The 20089-nt window shown below is 40.4% G+C and overlaps 1 protein-coding gene across 4 annotated transcripts in view; it reads left to right on the forward strand.

The window, feature by feature from the left end:
* The window catches only part of FOXJ3 (forkhead box J3), a 129648-nt gene that overhangs the window by 7029 nt on the left and 102530 nt on the right, over positions 1-20089 (forward strand). For 3 of the 4 annotated variants that reach the window (XM_028160248.2, XM_054720446.1, XM_008151288.3), the window contains exon 2: positions 17969-18029. In XM_028160248.2, coding sequence (XP_028016049.1) covers positions 17986-18029 — 44 coding nt within the window. In that variant the 5' untranslated portion in view covers positions 17969-17985. Of the gene's footprint in view, positions 1-17966; positions 18030-20089 lie in introns of those variants that run through there. The other variant, XM_028160250.2, reaches the window with a different exon arrangement.

Consider the following 20089-nt stretch of genomic DNA (forward strand, 5'->3'; position numbering starts at 1 on the left):
TCAGAACTTAATGGCTATTTACTGTTTACTGTGTTGTGATTTAATAGAGGGTGATATTTCAAATTAAGGCATGACTGGAATATGAAGATTGGCTTTTGAATATAGTTGGGGAAGCCAACAGCAAAATTAAGTTGACATTGCATCCACATTTCTTTTAAATAGGAACCTAACACTACAGTGTACATGTTGTTTATGCATTCAGGTACGTTTTTTGTTGTCCCTCCTAATAGCCTCTCAACTCAGAAATTGCATTATTTTCAGTGTTCTTCACTGCCGGCTTTGTTAGTCACTTAGCTTTCCAGATTGCTACTATTCAGAAACCTTGACTTGAGACAGCTAAAACTTGCTTTACTAAACTCTCAGCCTTCCTTTAACTGTGAATTTTTGTTTTCCACTTTGAACAGTAAGCCTTTCAGTTCTAGATGGAGGTACTCTTTAACTTCCTCTATCCCCAAACTCAGAAAACATCACAGTGATCTTTTTTAACAACTGTCAAAAAATTTGACCATCTTAATTGGCATAATTGGGTTTTAGTGCACAAATAGCAAGAACCAAAGCACAGTGTTTTGGTTAAAGAGATTGACTTATACTGAAATTGGAAAAGGCATCTGCTATACAGGGTTTTGGATTTAATAGAATTTGTTATAACCAGATCAGCAAAGCATTAGTATGGGCCATCTGTTGGGATATGGAAATAGCTTTGTTATATGTAACCAGATGTTGTATTTATATTTATAACAGTGGCATTGTACTTATTTTAAGTAACCTTTTGTAGATAGGTACCTTTGGCTACTATTCTGTTTGACATATCAATTGATAACCTGAAAATGCAATGTTTTTTAAAGTGGTTATTACTTTCCTATAGAATTGAGACAAAGCATGAAACAGTACATGAGACTCATAATGTAACAATAAAATACAGGATAATCCTATCTAATAAAAGAGTAATGTGCAAATTGACTATCACTCCAACACACAAGATGGCTGCCCCCATGTGGTCAAAGATGGCTGCCCCCATGTGGACACAAGATGGTTGCCACAAGATGGCCAGCAGGGGAGGGCAGTTGGGAGGGACCAGGCCTGCAAGGGAGGGCGGTTGGGGGCAATCAAGCCTGCAGGGGAGGGCAGTTAGGGGTGACCAGGCCAGCAGAGGAGGGAAGTTGGGGGCGACTGGGCCTGCAGGGAAGGGCAGTTGGAGGGGACCCAGGCCTGCTGGGGAGAGCAGTTGGGGGGGACCAGGCCTGCAGGGGAGGGCAGTTAGGGGCAAATAGGCTGGCAGGGGAGGGCAGTTAGGAATAAACAGGCTGGCAGGGGAGCAGTTAGGCATCAATCAGGCTGGCAGGGGAGTGGTTAGGGGGTGATCAGGCTGGCAGACAGAAGTGGTTAGGGGCATTCAGGAAGGCAGGCAGGCGAGCAGTTGGGAGCCAGCAGTCTTGGATTGTGAGAGGGCAGTCAGACATCCCTCGAGGGGTCCCAGATTGGAGAGGGTGCAGGCTGGGCTGAGGGACACCCCCTCCCCCCCCCCTGGTGCATGAATTTCATGCACCGGGCCTCTAGTTAGGAATATAAGATAATTAGGACCATATTCAATAAGAACTCTTACTTCGACACCATTAACAGGTCTAGTTTCTGATAATTACTAAACCACTCTGGTTGTTCTAAGAATTTTACCAGAAATCTAAAGTGATTTAATTTGGTATATTCAGACCTAAATTAATTACACTGTGCTGTTTGACTTATTTCTCATCATCAGCAGGTGAAGCAGTCTGTAATGAACTCAAACTTATGTAATGCAAGAAGTGGAACTGTTGTTAGAACAGTCTTAGAGAACTCTTTTCCAAGTTGAATGCTAACAGTTTGGGGATGGGTAAAGCCCCCGAGTGGGAGTTTTTAGACAGAGTCTCTAGAAATTCAGCATGTTGGCTGTCGTAGTCCCTTTGTGCTGCTGAACAAAATACCACAGACTGGATAGCTTATAAATAACAGGAATTTATTGTTCATAGTTTTGGAGACTGGAAAGTCATAGAAAAGGTGCCAGCATGGTATTTTGGGTAGCGCCCTCTTCTTGGTTCACAGCTGGCACTTTCTTGCTGTGCCCTCACATGGTAGAAGGGACAAGGGATCCCTTTGGAGCCTCTTTTTGTAAGACACTAATTGCATTCATGAAGGCTCTACCCTGATGACCTAACCCCCTCCCAAAGACCTCACCTCCTAATACCATTATGTTTGGGGGCTAGAATTTTAACACATGAACTTGGGTGGGGGATACAAACATTGAAATAATAGTATTGGCTATATTTCATTGTCTTCACATCATATGTAGGGAGGGTCATGGATTCCATTGACGAGTTGACTGATTATTCCAATATGACCCTGTGTCTGAAGAATACTTTACCTAGTAAAGTAACTTTTAATTAAAATTTCACCTGGAATACAAAACTGAAAGCTGTGACTAAATTTTACCTAGACAGAGTACTGTCCAGTGGTATCAAGGAAATAAGATTGACTGACCTCCTGATTGATTGTTAGGGTATGGTACTGATGTGACCTTATTGAAGGTTTTGGAAGTTAGAATCAACTTTTTTCCTAATGTTAAGACCTGGTCTTACTGTGTGTTGAAACAGATTCGTGAGAGGAATTGACGATGGGAAGACTTCTAGAACTTAATAATTTCAAATTATGTTGGCTTACAGAAAGATGGGATTGGGAAGTGAGTCTACTATGGTAGAAATATGTTATTATTAAGATCCTAGATTTTGCCTGGTGGTTACATGGGTGCTTATTAAATTATTAAACTTAACTAAAAAGTTTCTGTGGCTTGGCTATAGAACTTGGGGAAATTTATTACTGACTCAACAGCTAAATATGCTGTAGTCAGGAGCAGATTTACTCTTCTGAACGAAGATAGAGCAGACTGTCATGACAGGAGATAAACAATATATGGCATCAGTTTTTGCTACTGAGGATGGGTCTGTGTGTCTATGACATGCTTTACCTGTCTACTTTGTGTAAGGAGGTATTAATGGTATTATTGTACCATGTATATATATAGTAATCACCATCAGAAATGGCATATTTGCCTATCAGGGGAAGCCATCTATACTAATAAAAGGGTAATATATGGAGACCTTCCAGACGTTCTTCTGGACAAAGCCATGGTGGCGGGGCTGAGGTAGAGGTGGTTAGAGGCCAAGAGGGGAGGGCAGTTGTGGGTGATGAGGCCAGGATGGGATGGCAGTTGTGGGTGATCAGGCCAGTGTGGGGGGCCATCGTGGGTGATCAGGCTAGTGGGGGGGGCATTTGGGGGTGAACAGACCAGCAGGGAGGCCAGTTGGGTGTGAGCAGGCCGTCAGTGGGGGTCAGTTGGGGGTGATCAAGACAGTGGGGGGAGGGGCAGTTTGGAGTGAACAGGCCAGCAGGGGGGCAGTTGGGGGCAAGCAGGCCAGTGGGGAGGGAAGGTGGGGGTGACCAGGCCAGCAGGGGGCCAGTTGGGGGCAAGCACACTGGTAAGGGGGCAGTTGGGGGTGATCAGGCTGGCGGGGGGAGCATTTGGGGGTGAGCAGGCCAGTGGCGGGGGGCAGTTGGGGGCGAGCAGGCCAGTAGGCAGAGTGGTTAGGGGCAATCTGGCAGGCAGGCAGGCAGGTGAATGGTTAGGAGCCAGCAGTCCCGGATTGTGAGAGGGATGTCCGACTGCCGGTTTAGGCCCGATCCCTGTAAACCGGCAGTAGGACATCCTTCGAGGGGTCCCAGATTGGAGAGAGTGCAGGCCGGGCTGAGGGACACCCTCCCCCCCGTGCATGAATTTCGTGCACCGGGCCTCTAGTCCTATATAATAAAAGCCTAATATGCAAATCGACTGAAGGGTGGAATGACCAGCGGAACTGACCACCAGGGGGCAGATGCTCAACACAGGAGCTGCCCTCAGCCCACAGGCCCCAGGCCAGCCAAGGTGGGTGCGAGCATGTCTTCCCCCGCCCTCCCAATCGCCCCACAGATCAGCCCTGATTGCCGGCCAGGCCTAGGGACCCTACCAGTGTATGAATTTCGTGCACTGGGCCTCTAGGATTTGATATTGTTATTATAGAGCATGTGTGTTTTGGAAAGATTTCCACCTTACATTTGAATAATAACTTTTTGAACAAACATTTTCTCTGATCTGATGTATTTTGGAGACTCACAACAGCCTGTATTATAGATAGGGCAAGTAATATTCGTATTGACAAATGGAGAAGATACAAGCTAAGACTTAGTGTCACACAGTCAATTTAGTAGTAGAGCAGAGATAGGAACCCACATCCTGCATTCTGTTTCTAGTCTTGTACGCTTTAGTAGGAAACTGACAAAGTTTTTATGAAGAATATATTTTGGATTTTTGAGGTATAAATGAAAGAATATGGCCCCCAAAGGACCTGGGCTCCTTGGAACAACGACTCTTGTCTGTGGTAATATCAGACTTGGGAGCATAAAACTACTGGGAGCAACTTCTTCCCTTATTAAATTTGGGTCAATTTTCAGTCATTGGATGCATTTTTACTTGAGCCTGCATTCTTTGTAGAATTCTAGAGGTGAGGAGTTTGAAATCAGAAGGGAAGAATTACTAAATAGCAAGTTTGGTCTTTTTTTTTTATGGAAGTGTACGTCTATAAAATTTAGACATTGAGAAATTGTACCTAGGACATGATTCTACTGAGGGTGCCTGGGTTAGTGCCATAGGGTATTGTCTCTTGCTCGGTGGGTAGGAAGAATGACAGTATATAAAGAAATGATAACTACATAGAAAAAAAGACTGGGAAAGAAAACATCACAGTATATAGTCTTTATTGTCTCCCTTGAACCTATTTATATATTCTAAGATATCTACAATGAACATGTATCTTTTTTTATAGTCAGAAAAACAAACATGTATGATTTTTGTGGTTCAAATGAGAATTTGAGAAAGTATAAATGATAGCACATTTGAAGAGCAGTGTCACACTTGGTGCTATCAAATTATTTTGCTTTCTAGGCAGTTATGTTAATAAGTAAGTTTGATAAATTATTTGATTATGACCTTATGGATTGAGTTGTGGGTGTATTAAGTGCTTTGGTGTTTTTTTGTATTATAATTTAGTAATTTAGCTCAGCTGATTCAAGAAATTAATTTTAGTCCCCCAGAAGCAACCAAGACCTTAAGTTTACACACAGTAGTAGTTACTTACCAGTAAATAACCTAAAAATAACATACTGCTTTATAATGAAAACTAGGTTTGGGATCTACTCATGCTTCCATTTCATTATCAGGTTTCTAATAAGAAAAACCAAATTGTTAGTGCTTCTTTAAGGTACTGTTTTCATCCAGTGACATAGGACTCATTAATTTCTCTCACTCGTTCATTTATTCATCACTGGCTATGTCCTGGGCGCTGTAATAGATGCTAAGGATACAAGTAAAAAGACAGAGTCCCTGCCGGCAAAAACACTATCTTTTAGTTTGGGAGAGACATCACAGAGAGAGACTTGGCATATGGAGGTATCCTGGAATATCTTGCTTTCTAATTTTTAACTAGAAAGGTAGAATGACAGCTTGCTTGTTTGAAGAACAATGCATTTAGTGGTGTGAATAGATATGGCTTCATAGTTATTTCTCTGACTGCAAAATATTGAAAAATCCTTGGTCTAAAGAATTTCCTTATGTAAGGAGCATTTCTTATTGAGGCAGATAACCTATGCATTCAAATTTATATCAGATTTGCTTTGGGAGTGTTATTAAGAAACCTGTGTTGACTCTTCTAGGATGGAGACTAGTGTCTTTTTAGTGTTCTATCCTCTATACTTAGCACTGTACATGACACACAATAGTAAATGAAAGAATTTCATGTTTAAGCTTAATTTTAAGAATTTTAATATTGATAAAAATGTATTGTACCCAAAGTTACTTTATGTCTAATAGTTCCTAGATTGTTAAGAGGTAATCCTTTACTCGGGCCAGTGAGATATCCCACTTAAACATTTGACGTATAGTCAGTCATTTGGCTACTTTTAGAACGACTGTAGTCACTGACAGCTGTAAATAGTCTGCTTGCGGAGAAGAAATTTGCTTCAAACTTCATCTTTTCCCCCCAATCCTTCTCTATAGAGTAGTAGAGACCTAGTTTGCTGTTTTAAACAAAATAATCCTTCAAATATTTGAATGTTATTATTCATTTAGCAAACATTTCTTGCACCTAACATGCAAGACCCCTTCCTGGGCATTGTGAAAAATCCAAAGCTAATTAGGAGGCATAGGCTGTTCCCAAAGAACTGATACAGAGAAAAAGCCATGGTTTGTTGAAAGGAGAGTGCATGATATTTCCTTATGATAATCAAGAAAGCTTCATGGAGGAATAATATTTGAATTAAGATTAGTGATGGGGCATTCTAGGCTGAGAGCATAATAAAAAAATCTAGAGATGAGGAAACCCAATAATGTAAGTTAGAGGAGTAGCCAAGAGGCCCAGGTTGGCTGTTTCACAAACTATATTCCAGGATATTAAAAATGTTGTATCCACAACACCGGGAGGAGTGTATGGCAAATCATGGGGGCTCAATAAATATTTGTTGAATGAATAATGAATAAATGGTCACATTTGGGAAATACTGAATTTCCTCTTGAAGAATCACAAAGCACTTTAGGTCATTGAACACTGATAAGTCCTTTAGAGGAAGAAATACTGGCTTATCTCAAACTTATTTGACTATGGAATGCCTGTTAATTTTTGAAATCCTCTGGAAAATAATATTGAATTCTTTATGGTAGAGATGACATGGGAGGCTGGGAAACGGTTTCTTCTCCAAACTAAACACACACAGTTTCTTTATCCATTTAACACTTTGCATTTGGGTTCTAAACTTACTAGTCTGATATCCCTCTCTGTAATCATTCTAGCTTGTAAGTGTTCTTTAAAATGAGGTGCTCCAAACAGAACACAATATTCCATTTGTGAACTAAGCAGTGAAGAGGACATGGGACTGTATACCTTCCTTGGATCTGGATACTATTCTTCTAATGAATCCTGAGATTGTATTTTGTTTCTTATTAGCAGCTGAGTCACTTTCTTGGCTCATAATCATTTTTCATATTAATTTACAAGAAGTTCTTTGAGTAGATTCAGAGAGATTTCCTATTAGTAGAGCTAATAAATGAATGCCCGTTTTCTTCTGATTGAGTCCAGGCTGTTTTCTCAGAAGTACCAGTCATTCTTAAGCTTCCTGAAATCTGAGAAAGAAAAGGAAAAGAGTTAATTGTACAATGCTGGATTTGACCAAGTAACAAAGTAATATCAAAAGTCTTACTGCATTGCTGAGTATATTCAAAAGTAGATAACATATAGTGATTTGCTATATATCCATCAGAGTCAACCATTATTAAGATACTTGCCAATATGTCTCAACTGTTTTTTGCTTAAGTATTTTATTTTTTTTAAGAGGAAGCACAGTCTTTTTGTTTTTTATGACATACATATTTTTTATTGATTCCAGAGAGGAAGGGAAAAGAAGAGAGAGAGAGAAACATCAATGATGAGAGATAATCATAGATTGGCTGCCTCCTGAAGGCCCCCTATTGGGGTTCGAGCCCACAACCCAGGCATGTGCCCTTGACTGGAATCGAACCTGGGACCCTTCAGTCCACAGGCTGATGTTCTGTCCACTGAACCAAACCACCTAGGGCTGCTTAAGTATTTTAAAGAAAACATAGACATGGTCTTTTCACCCTTACAAACTTCAGTATGCATCTCCAAAAAATATAGACATATTTCTATATAACAACATGCCATCATTGTACCTAACAAAATTGACAATATTTCCTAGGTGTCATCTAATATGATTTCATAATAAAATGTCCCAGTTGTTTAAGCATGTATATTTACAGCTGTTTTTTTTTAAAAATATATTTTTTATTGATTTCAGAGAGGAAGAGACGGAGAGAGAGATAGAAACATCAGTGATGAGATAGCATCATCGATGGGCTGCCTCCTGCATGCCCCCTACTGGGGAAGCAGGCTGAAACCCTGGCATGTGCCTGGAATTGAACCTTGACCTCCTGGTTCATAGGTCGATGGGCAGGCAAACATTTTGAAATATTTATTATGCACAAAATGTGTTAGGCATTGTGGGAGATAGAAAGGTTAATTTGACATGTACCTGGCACAGTGGTAGAGACAGAAAGAACATGAAGCAGATTATTTACTTTCCCGGTCAGGCTTTATTATATAGTCACGCCCCCTCCCCCCTCCCCAAAGCTGCCAGTTGAAAGTTCTTTATGCATTACTTTAATCATGTCCTGATCAGGGATTCTTTTGAATCAATCCAAACTAAACTGTTTTTGGCCTGTTACTCATTGGTTCTGTTAGCTCCCCCTTTTAGTTAAAGTGGAACTCTTTAAGGCACAAACATCCTTTTTTCTTTTACCAAGTTTATATTATTGTGTAGAATTTTCATTTCTCAAGATTATGGACATTTTGGGAGCAGAAATCTTGTCTTATTTTTCTGTATAGTACTGGGAAGCATAATAAGTACTCCTGGTACATACGCCAGTGGACTCTTCTTACTGTCTACTACCCTCCCAGTGTCAGCAGAGCTTCTGCCAGTTAAGGGTGAGTAATCTAGGTCTGGGTCTCTTCTCTTACCTAAAAGCATCCTTTAAAAAAGCCCATTTAGTAGTCTAAAACAGATGATAGATACATGGTTCACATGTTGCCACTTCCCCATCACCATGTGCAGACTACTAATTACTGGTTGTATTTAGACATGACCTTGTCAGTGTAGCACTTCAGGCAGCCACTACTATGGAGCATAATTGGCAAAATGATATGAAACTTTTTTGCTATCCTTGTTTTAAACCAATAGCTCCCAAATAAGTTGTGCATCAGAATCACCTGAGATACTTTTAATTAATAGATTTCCTAGGTTTTACCCTAGAATCTTGAATCAGGATTTCTAGGAATAGGATAGAAATGATTCTTATAAAGTTGACAGTTTGTAGACTGGCTTTGGGGATCAGACATGTACTTTTATTTTGTTAAATAGCGCTAGCAGTGGAGAGGATAGCCTCCCATCTTTTCAGTTACAGTATAGCATGTTATTTCTCTGACGATCAGTATGTTCTGATATGTTCAGTTTACTTTTCAGGGATGTGGTAGGATCTCTTACTTTGAATTATACCAGGCAAAGCATCTGAATCAAATGCCCAAGATAAAGATACAGGATATTGAGAGGTGGCTTTCTAAATATAACTGAGCTTAAAATTAAAGCCTCAAAATTCTTCAGCCCTCTGAAAGCTTATTCTCCTCGTGAATATCCTTAAAAGTTTAAAATGGAAGAGCTCAACATTTTTATATGGGATGTTTTTTGAAAATTTTATGTATATTTTTAATAAAGGTGATTTAAACATGTAATGTGACTTCATTTCATATACCTTTGTCAGGTTTTCCATAAAAATAAATTTAAAAATTGGAAAAAATTCTTTATTAGTCCACATGGTGTGATTTTGGGACTGGAAATTGTGGTTAAGTTATTGAGCAAAGTACAGAGACTGAAGCTTCAGGATTGCCCAGTGAGTTAATGACAGAGCCAGAAATAGAATCCAGTGTTATTTGCTTGGGTTATGATTTGGTTTGAAGAGGGTGGCCTGTGATCTGTTTACATAAATTGCAGGAAGTAAGGTTTGGGGTTTGGAAGAAGTTACAGCTTTGTGATGTTTGGCCAAGAATCTCCCCTCTCCTGCATTAACCACCTATTTTATTGACACCAGTCCTAAACTGTGAAGGGTAAAGAGGCGGTTAGGCCCTAGCTGGTTTGGCTGAGTGGATAGAGCCTTGGCCTGTGGACTGAAGGGTCCCAGGTTTGATTCCGGTCAAGGGCACGCTCTCCAATAGGGGGCATGCAGGAGGCAGCCTATCAATGTTTCTTTCTCATCATTGATATTTCTATCTCTACCTCTCCCTTTCTGAAATCAATAAAAATAATAAAAAATATCTATAATAATAAAAGCATAATATGAAAATTGACCGAATGGCTGAACAGTGGAACAACCATCTGGGCAACCATCTGGATGACCTCCTGGACGAAGCTGGGGCTGTGAGGGCCAAGGCAGCTGGGACTGTGAAGGCCTACTCTTGCACGAATTTTGTGTATTGGGCCTCTAGTATATACACTGAGTGGCCAGATTATTATGATCTCTGAACGCATAATAATCTGGCCACTCAGAGTGAGTGAGTGTGTGTGTGTGTATTAGAGGCCTGGTGCATGAATTCGTGCATGGGTGGGATCCGGCCAGCCTGGCCAGGGGGAGGGGACATGGGCGGTTGGCTGGCCTGCCTGCTGGTCGAACTCCTGGTCTAGGGGACAATTTGCATATTAGCCTTTTATTATATAGGATATAAACTGAGTGGCCAGATTATTATGCTTTCAGAGATCATCATAATCTGGCCACTCAGTGTATATAAAATTTAAAACAAAGCAGTTAGTTCAGAGTTACACTTCCAACTCTTAAAACAGTCTTAAAAAGCTAAACCTGATTGTTGGTTGGCATGCTCCCCCTTTCCCCTTCTCTTATTAGAGAACTAGGGGCCCAGTGCACACATTTGTGCAACTTGAAAGAAACTGTGGGCTGCGGTGCTGTGGTGGGCACAGGGGCGGGTCTCGGCCCATTCTCCGTGCCCATGCCCGGCCCCTCCCACTGCGGTACCCAGTCCCCTGTCTGCTGGCAGCCCCGCTCCTGCTGCCGCCGCTCCCATGCGCTGACGACGCTGGCCCTGCTCGCACCTGCTGATGGCACGGAGTGATTGGGGCTGGTGTCAGCAGTGGGTGTGAGCAGGGCTGGCAATGTCAACGAGTGCGAGTGGCAGCTGCTGCCCCAATCACCCCTCAGGAGCAGGGTGAGGTGGAGAAGCCCTCAGGGGTGATTGGGGCCAGGAGCCACTGCTCGTACCTGCTGATGGCGCCGAGTGATTGGGACCAGTGCTGGACACCTGCAGTGGGTGTGAGCGCCGGGTAGGACTGCGGTGCGCGGGAGCAAAGAATTTTCAGTTAACCACCAGAGGTTTGCTCCGATGACAGTGACCAGCGCCCTGCCTTGGTCTGGCGCCCCCTTTCACCTGCTCCACCATCCTGCCGCGGCTGACGCTTACCATGTTCCGCGCATGTCACAGCGACTGGTTGGTTGGTCGTTCCGCCCTTCAGTCTATTTGCATATTAGGGTTTTATATATATATAGATATGAAGTCCTGGCCCTGGTCTTATTTTAGGAGAAAATATAGCCTAAGTTATTGATTTGTAGGCAGTGGTAGAGTGGTTTCCTATAGAATTTTTTTCAGGGTGTATACAGGTGTATAAAACGTTTATTTTTTAATATCTTTTTATTGATTTCAAAGAGGAAGTGTCGGGGGGGAGAGAGATAGAAGTATCAATGAGAGAATCATTGATCGGCTGCCTCCTGCACGTCCCCTTCTGGGGATGGACCCTGCAACCTGGGCATGTGTCCTGATGGGGAATCTAACCATGCTCTCCTGGTTCATGGGCCTGTGCTAAACCACTGAGCCACACTGGCTGGGCACACTTAAAAAAAAAAAAGAACCATAAGTGTATCTTCATTGGGCATCTTTAAGTAATACACAGTATGGTTTGAAAATAATGGGAGTCCACCAGAAAACAAACTTTCCTGAACCACTATTGGTTCATGGGGTATTAGATTTGAAAACAGTTGCTATAGTAGAGTTGCTTACTGGTGAAATTATTACTTTTACTCTTCCCTTTCTGTTCCAGTTTGGAAGATGGGGGTGGCTCCTCTGACATTAGTGAGGACAGAAGCAGGAACTTAACAGAATGAGAACATTTGTGTGTGATGGTTCTAAACTTGCTCTTAAAGAAACAAACAGCTTTACTGAGATATTCACATACCATACAATTCACCTATTTAAAGTTTAAATTTAATGTTTTTAGTATATTTATAGGGTTGTGTAACCATCACTGTACTCTATCTAATTTTAGGACATTTTCTCTCTCTTTGAAAAAAACTATACCCATTAGCAGTCAGTCCTCTTTACCTCTCTCCCCTTCCCAAGCCCCAAGAAACTACTAATCTAGTTTAACCTAACTACTAATCCACAGCCTAACTACTTATTATAAATTTGCCTATTTTGGACATCCTATATAATAAAAGGTTAATACGCAAATTGACCGAACGGCAGAACGACCGGTTGCTATGATGCGCACTGACCACCAGGAACTATCCCCTGGTGGTCAGTGCGCTCCCACAGGGGGAGCGCCGCTCTGCCAGAAGCTGCAGCAGCACCAGTGAGTGGGCCTAAGCCGGCAGTCGGACATCCCTGAAGGCTCCCGGACTGCAAGAGGGCGCAGGTTGGGCTGAGGGGGAACCCCCCCCCCCCCGCCCCGAGTGCATGAATTTTGTGCACCGGACCTCTAGTTTAATATAAATGTAATCAGGTAGTATGTACTCTTGTGACTGGCTTCTTTCACTTAGCATATTTTACTAGTAAGCATCATACATGTAGTATATATCATTTCTTTTTATTGCAAAATATTCCATTTATCCCTTCATCAGGTTCTTTTTAAACTAGTTCCCTTTCTCTTAATTATCTCTTAAGTTTGGCTTCTCTTCTTCCTTTAATATTCCTGTGGTGAATTTTGATCATTCTCACATGATTTTATTTGCTTTCTGAGAGCATATGCCTATGAGATCTCACTTAGCTCATGCTGCAGCACTGCTGTCAGGTTTAGCTAGTGGAGCTGAGATGAACAGCTGATTGCTACTCATGGAGCAGGATTCTTTTCCCTTTACTCCTTCCTCGGGTGATTTCTCCTGTTCAGACTGATTAAGACAGGTTATTTCCATGACTGCTTTAATATTTACCTGTGACTATTAACAATTCACAATGCTCAGTCAAGTAATCTGAGTCAGAGGGTTTATTCCTTCATGGATGCTAGTGCATTTTATATTTTTAAGTCTTTTGAAAGATAGGGCTGAGTTCAGAACTTAAAAAAAAAGGAATAGTCTTTTGATTTCTAGTACTATAGCATTTACTTTAAACCAACTTTTAATTCTTTCTTTTGTTTGGTGTTAGGCTGGTGCTTTCATTCAAGCTACTGTCACAGTGAGGCATGAATGTTTCCTTTTATATAGAGGAGGAAATTAAACCTTAGATAAATTAACAGTATGCTCATGGTCACAATTGGGATTCTAATCTAGGTAGGTCTTGACTCAAGTAATGAATGCTTTAAGTTTTTTGTAGACTATAAAGCATTATATCTTCGTGGGTGGGAGAGAGAAGAGCTCATAAGAATTACTTGGGAGCTTTTTCAAAATACTTAGTCCCATTTCACCTCCTGCTCCCAAATAATGCATTATTATACAACTTAGTCTGTTAAATATCTGCTTCCTAAATGTGATAGTGTGTGACTCAGTTTAATATACACTTGAAGACTGCTTATATTAAAAGAAATTCCATATTCTGTTGTTGATGGGATTTAATACATTAAATTCTATTAGAGCATACCCATCAGTGAATGACTGGTTTTACTACTAATTCTGGTTGTGTCATTCATCAACATAAACTTCCTTGCATGTTCCTATTCAAAGGATTTGGAGAAAAAGCTACTAGGTGTTTTTGGCACCAGCTTAAACTGTATAAATTATGGATATAATTGAATGAGTTAATATAATTGTTTAACTGTAGTTTGCTCCAGAGATGTAAGCTTGTAATTTGGAGGACACTGATTTTCCTGACTTCATTGTGAATCTTAGCCTTTTCTTGTGAGATTTCCATGTTGCTAGTCATTTGCCTGGCAGGGAGAAGAAGGTTGGCATATGTTTGTTCTTTTAGTTAACCAGCCTGGGGTTTAGGACACCATTTAGCAGCAGCAATGTAGATTAAAATGAAAATAGAGAAACTAAGACATTGAGACTAGAACACATTAGAAAGATATTTAGGAACTAGAGTTGGTAGTGAATGGTAACTAATTGGGGGTCCTAAAGGTGTTGATGTGGGGGACTTAATATATAAGAAAGATCCTTTTCTCTTGCCTGAATTCTGAGTTGACTGAGAAATAAAACAAGAACCAATAGATGATAAATGAAATATTACTGTTCGTACAGTTGGTTTCTTATTGAGATAAAAATTCACATACCATAAACTTCACCATTTTAAAGTGTACTGTTTGGTAGTTTTATGCTAAAAGTTTTTATTTGCAAGGTTGTACAGCTATCACCACTATCAAATTCCAGAACATTTTCATTATGCCCAAAGGAAACCTATTAGTAGTCACTCTTGCCCCCACCATCCTACATACCCCTTCCCTCATCTCCTGGCAACCACTAATCTACTTTCCATCTCTAGGATTTGCCTATTCTGAATATTTTGTATAAATGGAATCATACAATATGTGGCCTTTTTTGTATGACTTCTTTCATTTAGCATAAGGCTCTCAAGGTTCATCAGTGTTATAGTGGGCTTCATTTAAAAAATACATAAAAGAGGGAGAGAGAGAATCATTGATTTGACTGCCTCCTGCACACCCCACACTGGGGATCGAGCCTGCAACAGGGGGCATGTGCTCTGCCTGGGAATCGAACCGTGACCTCCTGGTTTATAGGTTGATGCTCAACCACTGAGCCACGCCGGCGGGGCTGGACTTCATTCCTTTATGGCTGAATAATATTCCATTGTATATTATGGATATTGTATAGATATGCCACAGTTTGTTTATCCATTTATCAAATGATGAATATTTGATTAATTTCTACTTTTTGGCTGTTATGGATAATGGTGTTATGAACACTGCAATTTTTTTGTGAACGTTTAAATTCTTTTGGGGAAACACACACACACACACACACACACACACACACACGTACATATGTATCCCCTAGAGCAGTGGTTTTCAACCTTTTTAATGCTGCGACCCTTTAATACAGTTCCTCATGTTGTGGTGACTCCCAACCATAAAATTATTTTCATTGCTACTTCATAATTGTAATTTTGCTACTGTTAATGAATCGTAATGTAAATATCTGTGTTTTCCGATGGTCTTAGGCGACCCTGCTAGCAGTTCTCAACCTGTGGGTCACAGGAGGAACTGTATTAAAGGGTCGCAGCATTAAAAAGGTTGAGAACCACTGCCCTAGAGAATTATACACATACACATATATGTTTATGTGTGTGTATATATATATAATATAATATATATAATACACACACACATATAAATATACAGGTGCCTAGGAATAGAATTGCCAGGTCATATGGTAACTTTTGGAGGAATTACCTTTGCCTCTGATAAGGGTGATATCCTATCTAATAAAGAGGGAATATGCTAATTGACTGCCACGCCCTCAAAGATGGCAGCGCCCACAGCCACAAGATGGCGGCACCCAGTCCCCTCAGCCCCGCCGGGGCGAGGCGCGTGGCCTGGCCGCTCCCCATGCCTGCCTCCAGAGTCCCCCAGTCCCCTCAGCCCCACAGCTGCCCAGGGCCGGCACGAGGTGCAGGCAAGCCTTGGATGGCAGCTGCCCAGCTGCCCAGGGCCGCCTGAGACTCAGGTAACCAGGGCCGGCCGAGGCTTGCGCTGCCGGCAGTGACAGCAGCAGAGGTTTGTGATGGGGGCATTGCCTTCCCCTGATCGCCAGGTCGCCTCCCGCCCCTGAAGGCTCCTGGACTGTGAGAAGGGACAGGCCGGGCTGAGGGACCCCCCCTCCAGTGCATGAATTTTCATGCACCAGGCCTCTAGTCATAGAAAATTGTAGAATGTGGCTTAGTTTTAAAAGCCAAATAGTCTAACTTACCATATTCTCTTATTCGCACCCAAGAGAACCCAATATAGACCATGGTACAGTCCACCTGATGTCTAGATTGTTAGATTCAACAGAGCAGGCACACCCATATTACTGCCTTACAGAGTCCTGGATGTAGGTTCTGGAGTTATCTTTAGTCACTAAGTTATTTATCTCTTTGAGGAGTGGGTTAAGAGCCCAGGAGTATTTAGAGAAGTCAGTCATTCTTCATAGAAATCAAGATTTGAAAAGAAGTGTGCTAATCTTACAAAAGAAATGAAAGCCATTTTGTCAAGTTAGGAAATATATCATAGAAAGATAATGACTTCAGTTTGGGACATGATAAATTTGGGATTTCTAGTTGGGCATGTTAGATATTTATGTTTGGAGATCAGGAGATTTATAACTGCTGGAGATACAGATTTGAGGTTCATCTGCATGCAGGCAATTGAAACACAGGAGTGAATAAATCACCCATAAGTAAAATGGTAGAGAAAAGTATAGTAATTCCCATATCTAAGTCTTTGAGGTGTTGGTTTTTCCAGCTGATGTTTCAGCTGTACCTTACTCTGAGTGACTCATTGCTGAGTTTTGTGATTTTTGATTTTGAATTTGTTACTTTTGGAACCTTATTTGTGGGAATTCTTCCAGGCCGAGATCAAAGGCAAATTCCTCAGAGGATTGGCATTTGCTTCTCTCAAGATTGGGTGGGGGACACTACCAATCTAGAACTACCCTAAACAGAATTCTAAATATAAAGCTTTTTAAACCATAATTAGGTGAGAGTGAGCTTATTGTTGTGAATATCAGGGGAAATACTGTTGAATGCTATCTTGGCCCCCCATCCCTTCCCCAGCACTCAATGCCAAGGGTAAGAAGCAGTTTTCCTTGTACTTCTCTTGGGTAACACCTGGACTTTGCCTTTGCCTCTGTACCTTGGGCCCCAATAGGTTTTGGAATTGCAAGCTGATATTCATTGGGTTTGGCAAAATGCCCTGAAGGTGAATGAAAGCCAGTTTCTTTTCTCTGAATACTTTTCTAATTTTCCTTTCTTACTTAATCTTTGGACTTGATCATGCTTTATTTTATTCAGTGTTCGTTATTTTAAAGTTTTAAAAATATTTTATCTAGTGTTTGTTATTTCCAATGGCATGTTGATCAAGCTATCTATTCTGTCATTCTGGCAGAAATAGAAATGTCTGTCTCTCTTCAGGGCATGCAGGGACAGTTGGATGCAGGGAATTCAGTAAGCCTCTAAATCAAAGGTTATAAACTTGGGACAAAATCCAATGTTTGTTTGGTCCACATAGTATTTAGAAAATAAAAATCAGGAGATTTAAAATAAAAACTTGGATAACTTACTTCTCTTGAAAAAATTAGAAGACCTTACAATACTGGGCTTGCAATCCTGTTTAGTAACAATTTTCTAGAACTAGGAATAGCAGCTTATATCTTCAGAGTGAACATGTTTTCTTTAGTTGCTCATAATCTTCACCAGTTGTGTAATGTATGCATATGTAATACACATACTTATTTCAACTTCTCTCATTCATGTTACCCGTAGACATTTGTGAATCATCCTTATGCCCAGTAGTAGTGCTAATAGACAATTTCACATTTGTTCATTGATTTATTTAATTCTTACATCAAACCTGCAATTTATTCCTGATGAATAAATAAAGTTATATAGGTGGTAATATTGCCAAGTTTCAGATGAAAAACTGAGGTTTTATATAAATTCTTCAAGGTCTCATAGTTTCACAGTTAGAATTTGACCCTAGAACTGTCTTATTCAATGCTTTGTTTCAGTGCTGTTCTTAACTTTTTTTTTTTTTTTTTTAAGCAATGGAATTATTTCAGTGAAGTCTTAGTGAAGTTTGGATATAAAGCCAATAAGGATAGCACTACTTAAATTGAAAAGTAGATGGGTGGGGGACAATTATGTGGGAATGAGAGTCTGCATGTTCAACTCTTTGGTAGCCTTTAGGCATCTCTAGGAACCCCTGGGATTCTACTAAACAGTTTGGACACACTCTGTATAACATAAGCATAACAATTTGTTAAATTTTTATGTTTTCAGAGTGTTTTAATTAGAATTGTAACATGGTTTATAGTTTCATTTACTTTGGAGCATCTGATAAATAACTCTTCTCTATTTTTCAGATTCTCTTTGTGGCCAGATGGGTTTGTATGGACAGGCTTGTCCATCTGTAACCTCATTAAGGTGAGTGCTCCTCTTTTTCTTTATTGGAGCATGTAACATTTTATTTGGGAGATATTTTTATTTACAGAAATATTTGTGGTAATGGGATTTGGATCTTAAGTTCTACTTGGTGAGTTTACTTATGTTCTTATACATGAAATAACATAATTTCATACTTTGTCATTTCTTTTAAAAAAATCTAATCCCTTGTTTGAATTAGAAAATACAGATTAAATATTGGTTGCCTTTGTAGCAGATTATTAAATGAGATTAGATGCTACTTTTTTTTTTTTTTTTGTTTGTTTTTTTAGATGCTACTTTTAATTTTAACCTCTTTCTAAAGGAGAATGTAAACATGTTACCTAGGTAAACATGTTACCTAATGTAAAATAGAACTTAGGAACTAAGTTATATACAACCCAGTAGTTTAAGATTTTTTGAAGTTGCAAAATCCTTTACAAATTAAATTCTATGTGAAATCCAGTGAATAAAACAGATAAATGTGGGGCTTTTCTACTCGCTTTGGTTACCATTTTCAATTCTCGCATTTATCCCTGAGGGATTGCTGCAGTTCCCAGAGTACGGATTGATAAGATAACCTAAATCTAGTCTGTTCATTGAAATCTTTCAGACTAGAATATGAAGTGTTTTTGGCAACACCTACCAGTTACATGTAGTATATTGCAGGTAGTAGTACCATTGATTCATTCGGCATGTTAAGCGCCTAATATGTTCTCAGGCACTATTCTAAATGTTGGGCTACAGAAGTGAACATAGCAAATAAAAATCCTATAATCATGGAGCTCACATTCTGGTGAAGGAACAATTAATGAGCAAGATAAATAAGAAGTATATGTTAGTGACTAAGGGTTAAGGTGAAAATAAAATAGAGAAGAGGAATAGGAAATACAATTTTTCTTTGTTGTTGTTGTTGTTTTCTTTTTTTTCTTTAAGATAGGGTAGCTATGGAAAGCTTTACTGAAAAGGTGACATTTGAATGAAGACGTGAAACAGATAGAATGAGTCCTCTCTTGGATATATGGAAGATGTGCCTTCCAGGTAGAGGGAATTCAGGAAGGCCAAGGCAGGAGACTTACTTGTCTTGTATGTTGGAGGTCAGTGTGTCTGTAACAGAGTGGTGAAGAGATCTAAAATTGCTTAGCTTTGGAGGGCAGAGGAGAGAGAGGAGTGATACAGAATTGTTAGAGCCATGAATGTGAAGCCAAGGAATCCTTAGGCTGGAAAGAAATTCTGGTTGTCTAGAATTCCATAAAAGAAAAATGAAATTGTCTTTTTAGTGTTTACACACTTGAGTTTTCAGCAGACCGAAGCTGGCTATTCTTTTTTTTTTTTTTTAAATATATTTTATTGATTTTTTACAGAGAGGAAGAGAGAGGGATAGAGAGTTAGAAACATCGATCAGCTGCCTCTTGCACACCCCCTACTGGGGATGTGCCCGCAACCAAGGTACATGCCCTTGACCGGAATTGAACCTGGGACCCTTGAGTCCGCAGGCCGACGCCCTATCCACTGAGCCAAACCGGTTTCGGCTATTCTTTTTCTTTAGTAGAAAACTTTACTCCATGCCATAATGGTATATCTTTCCCTGAGAATGCATCTTCCAGCTTATAATGGAAACAGATGGAGGGTTGCTTTTCTACTTGGTTAATCCCTGCCATCTCCCCTCCCACCCCCATGCTACCAAACAAGGGATACCTGTGTAATTCTGAAAAGAACTTTTTAAAAAGAGTATTATCTTTTTTTAAATTCCCAAAGCTGCTATAGAACTAATTTGACTTAACACTGTTTTTTGTTTTTTTTTTAACAGAGAGGAAGGGAGAGGGATAGAGAGCCAGAAACATTGATGAGAGAGAAACATCAATCAGCTGCCTCCTGCACACCCCCACCGGGGATGTGTCTGCAACCAAGGTACATGCCCTTGACCGGAATCGAACCCGGGACCCTCCAATCCGCAGGCCGACGCTCTATTCACTGAGCCAAACCGGCCAGGGCAACAGTGGTTTTTAATGAGTATGATGGGAAGAGTCATTTTACCCTTTTTTTTGGGACTGTTTAAAACT

Source organism: Eptesicus fuscus, chromosome 9 (assembly GCF_027574615.1).
Source record: "Eptesicus fuscus isolate TK198812 chromosome 9, DD_ASM_mEF_20220401, whole genome shotgun sequence".
Classification (NCBI taxonomy): Eukaryota; Metazoa; Chordata; class Mammalia; order Chiroptera; family Vespertilionidae; genus Eptesicus; species Eptesicus fuscus.